This window comes from Dermacentor variabilis, chromosome 2 (assembly GCF_050947875.1).
Source record: "Dermacentor variabilis isolate Ectoservices chromosome 2, ASM5094787v1, whole genome shotgun sequence".
Classification (NCBI taxonomy): Eukaryota; Metazoa; Arthropoda; class Arachnida; order Ixodida; family Ixodidae; genus Dermacentor; species Dermacentor variabilis.
The window spans coordinates 225,191,039-225,208,526 of record NC_134569.1 but is presented as its reverse complement, the minus strand read 5'-3'; the positions used below and the strand labels follow the sequence as shown (position 1 = coordinate 225,208,526).

At 46.5% G+C, this 17,488-nt stretch overlaps 1 protein-coding gene across 9 annotated transcripts in view; it reads left to right on the top strand.

The window, feature by feature from the left end:
- Nipped-A (Transcription-associated protein Nipped-A) overlaps window positions 1-17,488 on the top strand; it is a 435,149-nt gene that overhangs the window by 123,059 nt on the left and 294,602 nt on the right. For all 9 annotated transcript variants that reach the window (XM_075682662.1, XM_075682661.1, XM_075682656.1 and 6 more), the window contains 5 exons: window positions 1,213-1,309; window positions 9,078-9,172; window positions 9,770-9,935; window positions 12,943-13,109; window positions 16,932-17,222. In XM_075682662.1, the coding sequence (XP_075538777.1) occupies window positions 1,213-1,309; window positions 9,078-9,172; window positions 9,770-9,935; window positions 12,943-13,109; window positions 16,932-17,222 (816 nt within the window). The remainder of the gene's footprint in view (window positions 1-1,212; window positions 1,310-9,077; window positions 9,173-9,769; window positions 9,936-12,942; window positions 13,110-16,931; window positions 17,223-17,488) is intronic.

Genomic DNA, 17,488 nt, shown 5'->3' with positions numbered 1-17,488 from the left:
TGTTCGCCGCCGCATAGAAAATCCATGTCTTCGCATGAAGCGCTGAAGCCATCCACGGCTTGCACGAAACTCACGTGGAATGTTCAATTCCCGGGCCAACTTCAGGGCTTCCATTTGCGCCATCTCAGTCGAAACAGCGTGGCCACGACTTCTCTGCTCCTCAATGAACTTCGCAAGCTGCGTCTCGAGGTGGGGGTACGCGCCAGTCTTCGGACCCCGAAACGCTCGCCTGTTCCGGTTCGTTGCTTCGAGACTCTCTTTTTTCTTCCTCCAGTTGCGAATGCACGACTCGTCGACGTCATGCTGTCTTGCAGCAGCTCTGTTGCCGATTTCTTCGGCAGCGGCTATAATCTTTAGCTTCTCTTTCGCTGTGAAACACTGCCGTCGAGTCGCACTCATGATGCCAAAACAAAGCAGGCAAACAGTGCAAACTGGGGTAAGTACACTAACGCGAGGCTCAACAATGCTGGCCTTTCGTTGGCCCTTCATCGGCTTGACAAGCGTCGATGACGATGGGGATGGCGGACTACACGGGGAGGCCGCCGCACATTGCGGTGAAGCCGACCCCCCCCCTCCCAAGGAAAAAATTCGCAGATAACCCGCACCCCCACTTTTTAAACGCGTTTTTTCACATTTTGGTGCGGGTTATACGCGAATAAATACGGTATTTACTCAAATCTAGGCAGTCCCCGATTCTAAGATGAGCCCCTGAAAGTCCAAAGCCAGAAAAAATTACCTTGAATGGAGGCCAAACAAACAAACGAGGACAGTGTTTGCAAAGTGAAAACAGTGTTTATTAAATAATGAACATTCTGAGCTCATCCTACATCGCTATCTTCCTTATCGCTGTCATCTACTCATTGTAGCCGGTGCGTGCAAAAAAGGTCTCCCTTTGCCCCCCTCCAACGACGGCCATTTTTCTCATCGATGCTGAAGTCTTACCCGGCTTGAACATTTGACGGTGTCTCTGCGGTTAGCACAACTTGTTTGAAGCGGCAACACCGCATTGCCTGTTTGCTGTTCACTGGTGGCGCATCATTCAATCCACCACCTTCATATTGGCATCTAGACCATTGCTAGAGTTTGAAATAGAGTGTTAAAATGAGTAAAGTTGTAGAAAGTTGTTTTGAACCGTTACTGTGGCCAAGCATGAGCATCATTACCTGTTGATCATGTGACAGCATTAGGCAGAATGTGTTCTCCTTTGTTCAGATTGTGGCCAACTTTTTCCTGGCGAATCGTGCCATGTCTCCCATCTTTGCAACCATCCTGGTGGAGTACCTGCTGGAGCGCATGGAGGAGATGGGAGGTGAGTGCATAATGGGGATAAGGCTCTTCCTTTTCTTCCCCTTTGTTTATGGTTTGGCTCTGGTTCATACTTTGCGTACATTTACAGCTTCACTCATGGGTATGTGAAACTGGGACCAGTGTGATTGCTTATTATGCAAAATTTTTATTAAACCTTTCAATTTGCAAAGCAGTGTATGCCTTTTCCCTTACTTACTGCATGTTTTCATTCTAGTGTTGCATAATGCAACACTAGAATCTGATGAAGATGTGGCCAGCTCTCTACAGACACTTTTTGCAGATGCACATGGTGTATGCCACAATACCACTGAGAGTGGCGAGTATAATCTAAAGAACCTCCGGGAGGAGCAGAAGCAGAAACTTAGTAACATCCTTGCAAACCATAACTTATCATAACCATGACATATCTTTACCACTCTGCCAGGTTGCACATCTCTGGTGGTTCACACAGTAGACACAGGTAGCCACCCACAAGTTAGACGCAAGGTCAGTGGCGTCGCAACGGGGGGGCCTGTGGATCCCAGGTGCAAGGGGCCAGTGGGGGGGTGTCATACGTCTGATGACACCCCTCGTTCCGCCAGCTACACTCGGGCGGGGGGGTGACAGAAGACCCATGGGCCCCAGGTGACAGACGACCTACCTACGCCACTGCGCAAGGTGCGCCCGGTTAACAGCCAAAAGAGAGAAATTCATGATGGGTTTATCCAAGATTTGCTGGACCAAGACTTCATTGAGCCCTGCTCCAGTTCCTGGGCCAGTGCCCCTGTATTAGTAAAGAAGAAAACTGGAGGATATTGCCTTGCGGTCGGCTACAGACTCTTAAATGCAATCACAACTATACCAGTATATCCCACGCCCCGCACAGACTGGGTACTGTCTCAGCTAGGCCACGCTAGGTAGTTCACGAGCCTCGACCTTGCTCGGGGCTTCTCTCAAGTGTCAGTTGCTCCCGAAGATGTACCAAAGACTGCATTCCTGTGCCATAGAGGAGTGTTTCAATTTAGGTGAATGCCATTTGGGGTAGCAGGCGGGCCAGCAACATTTCAGTCTCTCATGGACGAAGCGTTAGAAGGCATAAAACACAACTACTGCATGGCATTTCTTGACGATGTGCTCATTTATTCAGAAACGTTTGAGAACCACCTGCAACATATCGATGAGGTACTGCGAAGAATTGGCTCTGCAGGTCTGACAATGAATCCCAGCAAAGCTGCATCCTGTGAACAGGCATCAAAGTTGCTAGGACATGTAATCTCTCCAGGCAAACGTCAACCTGACCCGGACAAGGTGCGAGCGGTTGCAGAGTTCCCATGCCCTAAAACAGTCAAGGAGCTCCAAATGATTTTGGGCCTTGTGGGATACTACGGAAATTTTATCCCCTGGTTTTCTAACAAAGCCAGATCCCTGACAGCTCTCTTCAAGGAAGGAGCCCATTGGCTCTGGGGTGCCGAGCAACAGAGCATTCGAGACTCTGAGGCTAATGCTGGCAGGAGAGGTGGTTGGGTTGTTGCCTGACCTGAACAGGCCCTTTGTGATTGAAACAGATGCCAGTGGCACTGGCATATCAGCCGTGTTGTTGCAGGAAGTCAAAGGTGAACTCCGGCCTGTGTCATTTATAAGCAGGACCATCTGTGAGGGTACAGGGCCGACGCCAGGTGGCGTAGAGTTGCAGGCAGAAGACTGTAGGCAACGGTGTGGGGCGGGGAGGGAGAACATGGAAGACTTGTGTGTGCGGTCGGCATGCGGGGAGCGCGCGACAACGAACTGAATGAGTGAAGAATCGGCGGAGTAAGCGGTGTGCGGTGCAACGGGACGAAACGCAGACTGCGTGTGTGTGCGTGCGCCGAGGTTTTCCTAAATTAAGGAATGCACTTGGAAGTTTGTATGGTCAAATAACCTGCTTACTGCAATGCCCCCCGTGCCTCATTATGAAGTCTGAATGCTGGGTGTCCGTGCTAAAAGGTAATGGAATGTTAAAACCTTGAAAAGAAAACGAGAAATTTGAGGCCACTGCACCCTCCCAGCCGCCTCGACAGCTTCAGTCTTCTTCGCACTGCCAGCATTGCGTGCCTCGTTCCTGTCATGCTTCTACCCCTCCGAACACAAAGGGGCTGCGCCCTTAGCTCTGTGCTGCGCCACCCACTGAAACACAAATGGACTGTGCCAACTGCACTGCTGGCACTGCTCCTACATTGCTCGCTAGCCAGCTAGCCCATCTTTCTCTATGGCTAGCCCTTCATTCTGTGCAGTTCTGCTGGCAGGGTTAAGGGGGGACGTGGCAATGAAAACATTTTTTTTAATTTATCGAAATAAATTGGTAAAATTTGGTGTGAAGGTGTGGTAAAATTTGGTGTGAAGGTGTGATTTGTTATGCTGATGTCATAACTGAAATTACTTTTTGTGCTATCTATTATAGCAGGGTGTCTACCAACCGGGAAAACCGGGAATTCTCAGGGATTTTGAGTCGTTTGGGAAAACTCAGGGAATTTGTGCCTCTATCAGGGAAAATTAGCTGTAATTTTATTGAAAGGGTCGAAAGTCGCGGTAATGCTGGCTTGAGTAACAGACAGAAATCGGAATGAATCGTTTTTGACGCCCTGTCGTCGGCTGGAGGAGTTGCCAGTGTGGAGTCAACGACCGACTTTCCGGATTCCCAATAATTTGGACGGCTTCTCGGCACTACCACATACCCCATAGAGTCAGTGTGTCAGAACGTCTGAAATTTCGGATGCAAGAACTCTTCGCCGTCCAATTTTCTGGACGTTTTGCCTTGACCACATGTGCGAAACGGCATTAATCAAGTCACCACTACTGCCATTTTGATTACCTCGCCGCCTCGAACCGGCGCCCTAGCACGAAGATCCGCTGGCAGCCGTAGCCACCAATTCAGCAACGCTAGGCCTAGCTGCTTCGACGTTCGCTATGAAGCTCCTAACCGTTGGGTGCTGTGTTTTTTATTGAAAGAATTCGCTTCTGTCGGCAATGGCACGGACTCTGCCTTAGTGGTCCTCGCGATTGGCTTAGAAGCTTGGAAAGCGCGGTGCATTGCATAATGCTGGTTCCCGAAAGTCCGCTTCGCCTTTGTACAGAAATGTTACTTGGTGAAGCATATGCAAAAGTATTGCAGTGAAGTGTAACAAGTGTGGGAAGGGGCTATTGCCACAGGAAACAGTATGTATTCCTTAATTATACACATGTGCACCCGGTATTGCCCGTCACAGTGCGAGCACTGATATGCCTAATACGTGTGCCGACAGGCCTTCAGAGTGTTTTCAAATGTGCCTTTGGTGGTTTGAACCCCTAAGGGCAGTAAATGTCATGCGTTTATTTTTTCCAACTGGCTGATTTTCCGAACGTTTTCGCGGACCCTAGGGAGATTGAAAAATTGGCCGTGGCCTGCGCAACTGACCGAGAAGATGCTTTAAATGGTCAGTGGGGCGAACGAGTGGCGGAAGGAGGACAAGAACAGGAAGCACCTAAGCATTGAGGAATGAATGGGAAAGGAAGTGTGCTGCCGCCGTTTTCAAGGAGCTTGAGCTCAAAAAACAGCATTTGCCGAGATGCAGGTATCCCTCATCCAAACCAAGATAAGCTCTTTAAAGCAGTGAAACACAATATTGAGGCGTCATGTGCGGGCTGAGAGTATACTTCAACTGTTTTTACATATATGTCAGGACAGTTGAGGTTGACTTACGAGATGTTGAGAGAGAATCTCAATTGTGACAAAGTTCGGGCCCCATACCACTGAGCTTGCTATCAGTTGATAGAAATAGTTCATATTCGAAAATATTTCCTTCTGTATGCATCTCCTTTTTATTCGTATTTGAGAATGCCCGACTCCATTTGCAATTTTTTTGAAGTCATCTTATTTGCTGTACATTTTACTAAATCCCTCCCCCTTCTATTCTCTTTTTGAATAACATAAACACTACTCCTTAGTATTCAACTTAGATTAGGTCGTTTGTTTAATTTTTTTCATATGCTTACTAGAGAGTGACAGCATTGGGCAATATGGTTTCATCCCGTGTTGACATAATACATAGTTATTCAGGGAATTTTACAAAGGCACTCGGGGGAAGACCTGGAAAACTTGGGGAATTTGCAAATGTCAACTTGGTAGACACCCTGTATAGATTTCGAGTTACAACAGTTGACAGCCTTTAAGGGTCATCCCCAAATTAATTAATTAATTACACATAAGTTGGCCAAGATTTTCACATCCGCATGTTCACAAAGGCCCATTCTGTGCGATAAAGCTCTTGGTCTATTTTTTAAATGCCAAAATGAGCATAAAAATATTTTTTCAGCTTTCCTATGCATATTGTCTTACTAACAACTTTTGCAAAAAGCCTATTATAAATTTGTTTATGAGGTGTAGTTAAAAATGGACAGCTTTATTGCACTCATCAATGTTTTGGGATCTAAGTGCAAAAGACAAAATGATATTGTCTTCATTCGTTGTGAAATGCACTGGGATGACTGAAAGCAACTGAACAAAAAATGAAAGGTGAGAAAACGGAGCTCAGAGTTTCATTTGTTGTAAAAATTTAAATGTTTATTTTGAGCACCTAGAACCCACTTGGGATGTAGTCCTTTGCCTCTGGGGACACTTTTGCTTTATATTTTGATGGCTTTTTTTGTGTTCTTGCAGCACTTTCGTGCACCTTAGTTGCCCTTTTTGGTCATTGTGCATCCATCCGTCGTGTAGAGGTAGAGGACAGCGCATTCAAAACGTCCGCTCTTGTAGTGCAATTGGAGCTGAAATCCGCAGTTAAATATTTGACGCGAAAACTTCTGCTTTGCCGATGTCGCATTGCTGTCATGACCATATGCGGACGTAATGTCACCATCGCTCGCAGATGCGCCGTTGCCGTCACTCGCGGGCGCGCCGTCGCTCGCAGTTTCGACGTCACCATCACTCGCGGTCGCATCTTCACCATATCGCTTGTGGTCACGTTTTCACCAGCGCTCCCGGACCCGCCTTCATCATCGCTCGTGGACGTGCCTTCACCGTCGCTTGCGGTCGCGCCGTCACCATTGCTCGCGGTCGCGCCTTCATCATCGCTCGCGGTCGCGCCTTCATCATCGCTCACGGTCGCGTTGTCAGCAGAGCACGCGGGCGTACTTTCCCAGACCAGCGCTCCCAGACCAGCCTTCACCATCGCTCGTGGATGTGCCTTCACTGTCGCTCGCGGTCGCGCCGTCACCATTGCTCGCGGTCGCGCCTTCATCATGACTCACGGTCGCGTAGGTGTTCTGTGGTCGCATCGTCAGCAGCGCACGCGGACGCGCTTTCCCAGTCGCCGACGTGCGCTGGTCGTGCCTCGTCAACAAGCTCGACGTCATCCGCTTCTACGAGTAGTTTTCAGCCTCTTTTCTACGCCTTTCGTGGTCTTCCGTACACGTGGGCTCTTCGGAACTTCATTCCTTTGGGGCTCATCGCAGAAAACGTATGTAAGCTACCATGATCGTCAATCACGTTGATAGGAACGTGCAGCTCGCTGCTGCACAAATGCGCGAGAGAAGTTCGTCAGCAATTCAAATCTACAACAGCCAATAGGAGCACGCCCTGTGCCCCTCGTGACTGCTACGCCCAATCGCAATGCCACGTTTGCCTTTTTTTCGCTTGCGTTTGCTTTGTTAATTTTTTGGTGAGGAAATGCGTCGCTCCGGCTATTTTTAACTCTGATCTCTCCTCTTTACGACGATACCAAGATGCCGGCGCTGTGTCAACAGATAGCCTGGCGATCTGTGGTGCGACGGGGCCTTCCAAAGCCCGATTTTTTCGAAATTTTTTATGACAGCATTCTACGAAAGTGCTGTTTTCTCGATTTCTACCGTGTATTTTGTTATAATATTTCACTACGAGGTAAATAAGGGTCCGTGGATCACGAAGACATAGATCAGAAAATAAAAAATTTTGACAATTTGACCACTTCAATTGCCGCGTCCCTCTTAAGTCGCTTGTCTTTGTTGGTTGCGTCAAAGTCATTACTGACCATGAGGTTTCTGAGCCTTGTTTGACTCGCCGCCATAATGGAAGATGGCTGATCTGCCCGCTGATCATCGGTAATTCACGATGTTGCTGGTGAAAAGAAAACACACTGCTGCAGATTTGGAAACAAAGTGCTTCTAACCAATGAGGCGATCGTCGCAAACATGCTTACATTGGATAACAACAGCAACAGTGACAACAGTGATGACGCAGTAGGGCAGGCTGCCTCAATGTTCATTTCGCAGAAGGATTCTATCCTCCCGGGGCTTAGTTTTTGTGAGGGACCTTTCGCTGCGCTACGTGGAGCACCTGGATTTCTTGGAGAAGGATGTTGGCAAGCTTCGCGTAAAGCATTCAAGGCTGACGGACACTAGGTTTTCCCGTGCAAGCCAGTGAGAAGTACGTGGCGAGATGCTTGTGGCAATCTCACATTTTTAAAATGCGAAATCGCGAGATTTAAAACCTTTCATTTTTTAAAAGTCCCCTTTTGGGGCTACCAATGCGATGCCTCAGTGGAGCTTGCATGTCACGTCCCATTTGTGACCCCTCTTTGCAGTTGTTATAACAGTGCCATTCTTGGAATGCCGACAGCTGTGGCTTATTACGCGCGATCGGAGTGCGCAGGAAGCAGAGGTAAACAGTTAAATGAGTGAACGTAATCAGAAGCCGGATGGAGGAAGGTGGTGGGGAGGGGCACCGTTTCCCCGGCATTACAGTTTTCTGACAACAGCTGTGCCATCCCCCTATTTTGATTTTTTTCATGCAACCCCTTTATAACAATTCTTCATTATAACAACGGAATTTTCATGGCACTTGAATATTGTTATAGGTGGGTTCGACTGGATAACTATATTAAAAAGGGGGGGTTTCTTGCACACATTCTGACTTGAAATTTCGTTTTTAAATCGCTGCTTCAAAGCTCCTCGCAACAACAGCGACCCTCCATTCTGGCATGAACTGTGGCCCTCCATTGTGTTGTCTGCTCTGAAACAGTTCGATACCACATCAGACGTTTTCACGTGCGTGCTTTATCACCTGCGTTGGTGAATTGCGCTTGCAATTCCTTCACTTGCGGGGTAAAAAGAAGCAGCAGACTGCGCAAATGCACATCGCTTTTGCTGCTTGCAACGCGAAAACATGGCCTTCGAGATTGGTTTCCGTTACTCTGAGGAGGCTGTTGCCAAGAGCACGACTCATTTCGTCACTTAGAGTTGCCAGACGCTGTACGGTTCAAGTGCAATATGTATGAAAAAATGGAAATACAAATTTTATACCACATCGAATGCACCAAAATTTTGCTGGAGGATGCATGCAGTTTAACATGCAATGCCGAATTCAAGCTAAAAAATTTGGTGTTAAGCCCCTTTATGACAAAATTTTTTACTATAATTTGTCCAGTTTCCAGGGATCCTACTTAAATGATGATGCAATGACATTACAAAATTTTGTTATGCTTCCTGGGTACTTACCAAGTCAGAAAAATGGCAAACTCTTTGCATTCTTTGGTGGTTAGATGCTTCTCATCCTGGTCAAGGCAGCTGCATTCTGATGGGGGCAGGATCCAAAATGCATGTGTACTTTTGTTTGGGTGCACATTTCACAAGCCCCAGCGGGAGGGAGGGGCTCACAATTAATTCTCATTCCCCACAACAGCATCTCTCTTTAATGTCCCAATGTACTGCTTTTGGACATTAAAGCGCACTAATCAATCATTCTTTATTGTGGCACACCCTATAGCTGGTGTCTTAATGGCGCATCTGTGTTCTTGTTGCAGCCAACCCAGACAAGTCCAACCTGTACTTGAAGCTGTTCAAGCTGGTCTTTGGCTCGGTGTCCCTCTTTGCTTCAGAGAATGAGCTTATGCTCAAGGTGGGTTTCTGCTGGTCACCCAGTGGTCAAAGGTGTGATCTGTTCAAAGTTAAATATGTACCAAGTCCAAGGGCCTGGGATTGAATCCCAGCTGTGGTGGCCACATTTAGATGGGAACGAAATGCAAAAGCACCCGTGCACCGTTCATTAGGTGCCCGCTAAAAAACGCCAGTTGGTCGAAATTAATCCAGCTTCCCTCGCTATAGCGTGCCTCATAATGAAATCGTGGTTTTGAGACATAAAACTGCAGAATTTGATTTGTTTCAAAGGTAAATATGGGCTAATCAACAGTGGTGTAAAGAATTTTTCAACAGCGTAACAACATACAGTTCAGGCCACTTCTAACGTAGCCACTTGTAGTGCAGGATCTGCTTTAACGCGGTATTTTCCGACTCCAATTTACTCCTATAAACCTCTATGTATATTCATACCGCTCACAGTACAGCCACAGGGAACAAAATATTGGTTATAATGTGGCTGCTGAAAAATCCTTCCGACAAACTAGGTAGCAAGCGCGGCTCTCAGCGAGCTGAGCCAGTTGATGGGAGGGCAGAGTGACAAGGGTGGTACCTTCCCGCTGTATGTGCATGGCTGCAGCCGCACCTTCATCGCATTGTGAACCGGTCTATGGAGCTGGCGCTGAGTGCACGGGAGCCGTACAACTACTTCCTCCTTCTGCGGGCCCTCTTCCGCTCCATTGGTGGCGGCAGTCACGACCTCCTCTACCAGGAGTTCCTGCCCCTGCTGCCATCACTGCTGCAAGGTCAGTGCCGCGAAGTGATGCAGCTGTGATCGATTGTGCTTGACGTTGGTGCTCAGACACCGAATGTCCTGTAGCCACTGTCCAGTATGACGATTCTGGAGTGGTGGCACTCTGCTGCTGGGCACAAGCAGCCCGTTCTGTTTTTCTGCACTTGCTAAACTGGTTCCAGTGGCACTGTGTGCCCCTATTCATTTCGCGCTGTGCAGGCCTTGTGCAGGATAAGTTTACGCTTGTAAGCTAAGTAGTGCAGGCCTTAAGGGGGGAAGTGGGTAATCTGACCTTCATTAAGACGTTTGCCAAATTTAATGAAACTGCACAGTCTTGTTCAGTTTTTTTATGCTGATTCCAAATATACAATTGCTTTTAATATATGCCAATTAGTTCTAAAGTTAACTCAAATTAATGAGCATTGTTTCTGGGAACAATTGAACAAAAACTACTGATCAAAATCTTGCTTTAGGCACATAGCTGGATGCTAGGAACCATAAGCTTCACAATGGTAGGAATAGTTTTTTGGTACAACGATTATTGACAATTGTACTGTACATCAAAGCTTTCTGTTCAAAATGAGTTCAAAATACGGACAATAAAAAGATATTAAAACTGAGATACAAGAGTCTGGTCCTACCATTGTGCTCAATACTGCAACAAAAATTACAATTCTAGGTGCCCCGATTACTGCGAAATCACTCCCGGAAGGATGCAAATATTCAAAAACTGATGTTTTTGAATATTTTGATGAGAAAATGCAAGAACACGGTCAAGCTCATTTTTATTCAAATATAACAAAAACTATTGATATATCCACATATCTAAATGGTCAGTAGCTGCCAGGGATGTAATCTGTCTCCCTACAGCTATCAATATGGCATTTTTTGAAGGCTTGTCGTAGGTTTCCTGTAGCTGCACGCTTGCAAGCTGATGCTGCTGCTTGCTGGTTATCTTTCTCGGCTATTCTCATGCTGTTCGGTAGCCCCGGGTTCAAATCAAGCTCCTGGAGTGTGGCAGATGATACTCTCTCGTTCCCTGAATTAAATCTCACTACTGCCTCAGCCACAGCAGCTTCAACAGCAAAAAGCGAGGCATGCTGTTCCTTAGGTGCCAATGCCCATATCATGGAATGCAAGCATTCGTTGCTCTTTTGGGTCATGCTGCGCTGGCACCTTTGAAGCATTTTTTCTTCTGAGAGGCACTCATATACTGGTAAGAAGGGCTTGACAAACATGGACAGGCAAATTATATCGATGCTTTGGGATGGGCTCATTTTTTGCTTGTGCAGCATTCTGACGGCACCAAGAGTCTTGACCCGATGGGCAAAGACTGTGGTTTGAAAACCTTGTCGTTTGATGGGATGTGGTGATATGTTGCCATCACTGCCTTCTGCGTAGCCTTCACATCTCCTTTGTTGGATTTTAATGCCAATCCATAGAAGGCACTTAGTTTGGTGATCAGGTCACCATCAATTTTCCTTTTCCACCAAGTGTTTCAGAAGCAGAGCACTTGTGTTTGGCAATGAGAGTGTGCAAAGCATCGTTGACGCTCATACACATGTCCAATGTCTTCTTCGTTACCTCCATTTAGCTCTTGGGTTCAGCGAGAGCAGGGGGAAAGTAAACACGTCCGCAATAGAGATTAGTAAGAGGCGATTAGAAAATGGGTAAAAGTAGGGAAACGACAAAACGGAGATGTACGAAAACAAAGTTCACAAGAGGGGGTCTGAAAATTTCGTAATGGGAATTCATCATGGTTTTTTTTTTCCTTTTCTTTTTTTTCTTTTTTAATCTAGATAGGACATTAAGCATGATAATAGCAAGAGCTTGGTGGCGCAACCCATCACCCCGCTCCAAGAGAACACTCACAACTTCCATCCACATCCACATTCATCCATCCATCCTGGCCGGCACTGCCGTGGAAGCGTTGTACAGTTTGTGTGTATGGCACGTGCGGAGCTGTGATAGTGTAAACATTACAGTCATTGATAGCTTGAAGAGAGCGCTTGGAGCTGGCATCTCAACAATCTGCTGGCCACGTATGCAGTAGGAGCACGTAAATAAGCGCCAACAAAATGGCTCCAAAGCGTGCACTTAGCGTCAGGGACACCCATGCACAAAAGAAGCATTGTGTGGAACAGGAGTGTCTTCGCTATGCAGTGAAACGTGGTGCAGACTGCGAATATATGTGTAGAATGTACACATACAATTACATTAATTGAATTCCTTAAAGCCCCATAATTCAATGTTTAACACTTGTGCCATGATGCGATGTGCCATGTGAGGCAATGATAATGCTCTATTCTCTGAGACCTCAAGTCAATACGTCTCCCTATGTGCTTTGTGGACTACGCAGACAAACAGCAGTGGTGCACGCAAGGTAACGGGTAACGTGAACTGACCACTCTCTTTTATGACTAAACGCTAAAGAAATTACACATTCGCTGCCAATACTGCCGCTAGTTATCGTCAATCAAAGCAGACAGCCCAGAAAGGTTCACTTACATTGATTCCCACAGTGCGTGGAATCCGCATAATTTTATTACTTTGGCTTTTTGGACAGTTTTCCTGCTATATGGTGGACTTTGTAGACTAAAATATCCTGTATATATGATCAGCATTTCCTTTTGTTTCGTGCTCTTTTCTTACAAAAGGAAATGCAAGGTCGCATAAGAACTATTTCGATGTAAAGCGAGTTGTGTCTTCTAAATAAAATGCATCACTAGTGAGTATTAGTCTGACTGCTTGTGTTGATTACCACGCACTGTCATCGAAGACAGTGCCTTGTTGGAAAAGAGTCCCTTCTTTTCTACAGTGTACAAAGCTTTGCTTGCATCAATTCCCACAGTGTGTAGGATCCGGCATTTTTTGTTGTTGTAGACATGATGGTGCAGTGAACACTTGTTTACTGGCCACGATTCGTGCCTTGTTGCTGCATTTCTTGGAGGCAAAGGCCACTGCTTGATATGTCTGTGCTTTTCCGAGACAGACCAGTTTTGGCATGTTGGGGTATGCAGGTCTCAACGGCCTGCAGAGTGGCCTGCACAAGCAGCACATGAAGGACCTGTTTGTGGAGCTGTGCCTGACGGTGCCCGTGCGGCTCAGCTCTCTGCTGCCCTACCTGCCCATGCTGATGGACCCACTGGTGTCCGCACTCAACGGCTCCCAGACGCTCATCAGCCAGGTGGGCGCACAGCCACGACCAGCTTGGCCATCGAAATGACACGGGACATGAAAAAAATACTCAAAAGCACTTCCTCAAACATTTCCTCAGATGATTCGAATTTCGCTTGGCAGCATGCGTGCACCTGACCCCAATTCACTGGGAGCTGAGGAAGAAAATTAGAATGCATTGAATAAAAAATTCACTTTCAAATCTTATAACGGGGGACATGGCAGTTGAAATGGTCTATTTGGTAAAAATTTTCAATTTCCCAATTTTCTTTTTTTTTTGTGCGTGTGTGATCTTCAGGCCTTCTTTTGCTGCACAGTGAAATATAACAAAATATTCAGCTGAAATCGAGGAAAGACCACTTTCCAAATGTGCTGTCATTAAAAACTGCGAGAAAATCTGGCCTTAGAATGTGCCATTGCAGCGCGAATCACTTGGCGTCCTGTTCATGCAGCCCCGCCACTTCGGTATCATCGTAAAGAGGAGAGATCAGCGCTCAAGGTAGCCATACCACCGTATTTCTTGACCTAAAAATAAAAGCGGCAAAAGCGAGCGAAAAAAGGCAAAAGTTGCATGGTGATTTGGAGCAGTAATGTTGGGTGCAGTAGTCACGTGACACGCAGGGCATGTTCCTATTGCCAGTTGTAGATTTGAATTGCGCGCGAACCTTTTTTTTTTATTTCTTGGTTTTTGCGCAGTAGCGAGCTGCGCATTCTGTTCTCTCTCATCAATGTGCTTGACCATTGCGGCAGCGTAACACATGTGTTCTTTGATGAACGCCAAAGTAAGCAAGCTCCGAACAGTTCACTCATACGGAAGACCACGAAATACATTGAACAAAGCGATGAAACTACTACTTGAAGCAAATGCTGCGAACGTTTTCGACGAGGCACGACTGGTGCACGTGGATGATAATGAGAGCTTGTCAGGTGTGATGCTGACAGTGTGTCCATCTACGTCGCTGATAATGCGACCCTGTGCTGTGGTGACAACGTGGCTGTGTGTGGTAGTCACAATGCGATAAGTGTGTGGTGGTGCCAATGGTTACCGTGCTTCCACGTGCACTGTTGACGGTGCTTCCGGGTATGATGGTGACCACGCTTCTGCATTTTATTGACAGTGCGCTAATGCGCGAACAGATAGGTGCGCGCACGTATGGTCGTGAAACAGCAACATGACATTGGCGAGAGCAAAAGTTCTGGCGTCATATGTTGAGCTGTTAATTTCAGCTTCAATTATTACTAATTAACGGGTTGGGTAATGAGAGGAGACATGAGTGGACATTTTAATATGCTTTCATCTACCTCTGCTACAAAAGAGAAATTTGCGTCTCATTGTGAATTTTTCCAGTTAAGGAACAGCGGGCATGGCCTCGGAGATTGGAGGATAGCGTGCGCCTGCCAGTCTTGGAGGCTATAAAGCGAGCCACCGGAAGCCAAGCCTGCCTAAGCTAGTAGAATATCCAGCATGGCAGCTTTCAAGATCGCATACTTTTTTTCGGAACGAGCAATTCAGTCCGGAAAATCGAACCTTGGTGCCTATATTGGTCCGAAAAATCGGTCGTGAAAATTCGTGAAATTTACGGCGTTCGTGTTGTCCACTTCTCTACTCTTGTGTCCTGTCTGCACGCCTCACTTCTATTTTGCATAGTGAAAATTCATTAGCTCTATGGGAACCCGTATGGTGCATTTAATATGTCCAGAATATCCCTCAAGTCCGTCCGCGACTGTATGCAAGTGCCTATCTGCAAGACAACGGAGGAAAGCGTTGGTTCGGGCTAATTGGTAGCCCATGCTTTATGCTGTTTTAGTGCAGAATTTACAAAAAACACAAAGGGACACGAATGGGCAGGCACTATCCACCTGTCCCGTTTGTGTCCCTTTGCGGTTTTAGTAAACTCTGCACAAGTTAAGTATGCAAGACAACTCCTGGAAAGATACCAGCAAGGTGAAGATCAGCACACCATCAAGTCACTGAACAATGTGGTTTGGTCAGCCCAATTTAAAAGCCAGTTTGCCTCACTCCTGAGTGTTGAAAGTGCTGTGGCAGAGGCAATTTGCCGTTTTAATGCCAGCTGTGAAAGGGTACTGCACAGTAGTTTAATGATGTAGAGAGGTCGAACAATCACATTGCAACTGGGATACAGTCCAGGATCGTGTTCACTGCAACAGGCTGCTGAAGAAGGATGCACAACGCATCAAAAAGGCAACTAATGTGCATGAAACTGCTGCAAAGAAGCGAAAAACTGCATCAAAGTGTAAAGGAAATTTGTCCTCGCAGGCAGAGGACTACATCCCAGGTGAGGTTTAGGTGCTCAAAGTAAACATTTAGATTAGGGGTGTTCAAATACCAAATAATATATTTCGATTTGAATATCAAATTGAATAAAACAAATGAATATCAGATCAAATATTGAATCCCAAAACACTTGAATTCAACCGTTTGTGCTTCCCAAATTTGTGCAAGAAACACATTGCTGCACGTCCTCGGGAGGCTGATCACATTATTTAACAAGAAAGTATTGCTTGCAAGTTTTCTTCCAGAAAACAGGAGACGTAGCTTTCCTATCTTCATGGCGGGTGGTTTCTGTGGGTCATCGTTAGCTTATTAAGGCCATTCTGTGGGACAGACAAAAGCGGGCAAATGCGCATCACGTCACTCGGCACTTCTCCGCATTGCCATTGGCACCGACGCTAAAGAGTTCCCGAATGGGGAGGCCCACGGCAAGTTCGTGCGGGTCATTCATGAAAGGGACCGACATTTGAAAGATCGAATATTCGGGACATTGAATATTAGATATTCGACTTGCGAATCAAATTATTTGAATGTTCCCTATTCAATGTGAAATTGAATATTCTAGTCCTCATACACCCCTAATTTAAATGTTTCCAACAAATAAAACTTATAAGCTCCATTTTCTCAGCTTTGATTTTTTCTGCAGTTGCTGTCAGTCATTCCAGTGCCATTTCAGAATGAATGAAGACAGAATTATTCCGTGTTTTTGCACTTGGACCCTGAAACAGTGACGAGTGCTTTAAAGCCATTCATATTTTCTGCAAATCATAAAATTGCTAAACCAATTTTTTTTTGGAAAAGTAGTTTGTTTGACAATATGCATAGAAAAGTTAACCTTTTGTGCTTATTTGGGCATTAAAAAAATTATCTAATGGCTTTATAGCACAGAATGAGCCTTTTTGAATGTGCTGATCTGAAAATCTTGACTAACTTATGTCTAATTAATTAATGAACTTGAGGATACCTAACAGAGGCTGCCAAGTGTTGTAACTCAACAACTGCAACCGATATCTCAAAACTGATTTCAATTGTGAGATTGACCTAACAAATCACGCCTGCATGTATTTCCATAAATAAAAAAAATTGCTTTCATTGCCACATCCCCCCTTAAACAGCTCATGGTCATTTGCACCAGGGGCAGCTTCCTAAGCCACAAAAGGAAATGGCAAACGAGGGCATAAAACAAATAAAAATCTGAAAAACATTCTTCTGCCTGCTCGGTCATTTGGTTCAACCTTGGTTTAGTTATTACTGTGGTCATCTTAGCAGAATGGTGGCGGCAACGCTGGTTTGTCACTCATGTGTCCCTGTGCAACAGAATTCACCATAATGTGGCCTGGACTAGGGGTATGCATCATGTTGCGTGGCTGAGCGAAATAAGGGCGGAAGGAAACAATGTGTACAGGACAGGTGCCATTCCGCTCAGCGATGCAACGTGATGCCCTCAACCAGCCCAGCAGTCCAACGATTCAGAGGCTTTCTGTATTTCTCTCGCTGTCCCGAAGCTGGCTCACACAAGCCTCGACATCCCACGTGCAGGGCCTGCGCACGCTGGAACTGTGCGTGGACAACCTGCAGCCAGACTTCCTGTACGACCACATCCAGCCCGTGCGGGCCGAGCTGATGCAGGCCCTGTGGCGAACGCTGCGCAACCCAACCGACAGCATCGCCCAGGTGGCCTTCCGTGTGCTGGGCAAGTTTGGGGGCGGCAACCGCAAAATGCTCATGGAGCCCCAGCGCCTCGACTACTTGGATCGTGACACGCCGGGGCCCTGCATCACGGTCCACTTCCAGGACCACAAAACACCGATCGTGCTGCCCATTGACAAGGTACTTGCCTGACCACAGGCTTGCTTCGAGCGCTTGTCACCTTGACGTGCTCACCCTCGTCTTCATTTGTGAACACATAATCCAGTCGCAACACTTCGGTCAGTGATATCGCTTGTTGCTGTGCGGTGCACGGTGGCATTCGAGAAAGGCCAACCTTGAGCAATGGTTCAGTAAGCATTTGTTTAATCATATGACCGGGGCTTGTACATAGTGTGAAAAAGTGCGTGCCACTGAAGTCTCTTAGCGCATTGATTGACTAGGGGCTC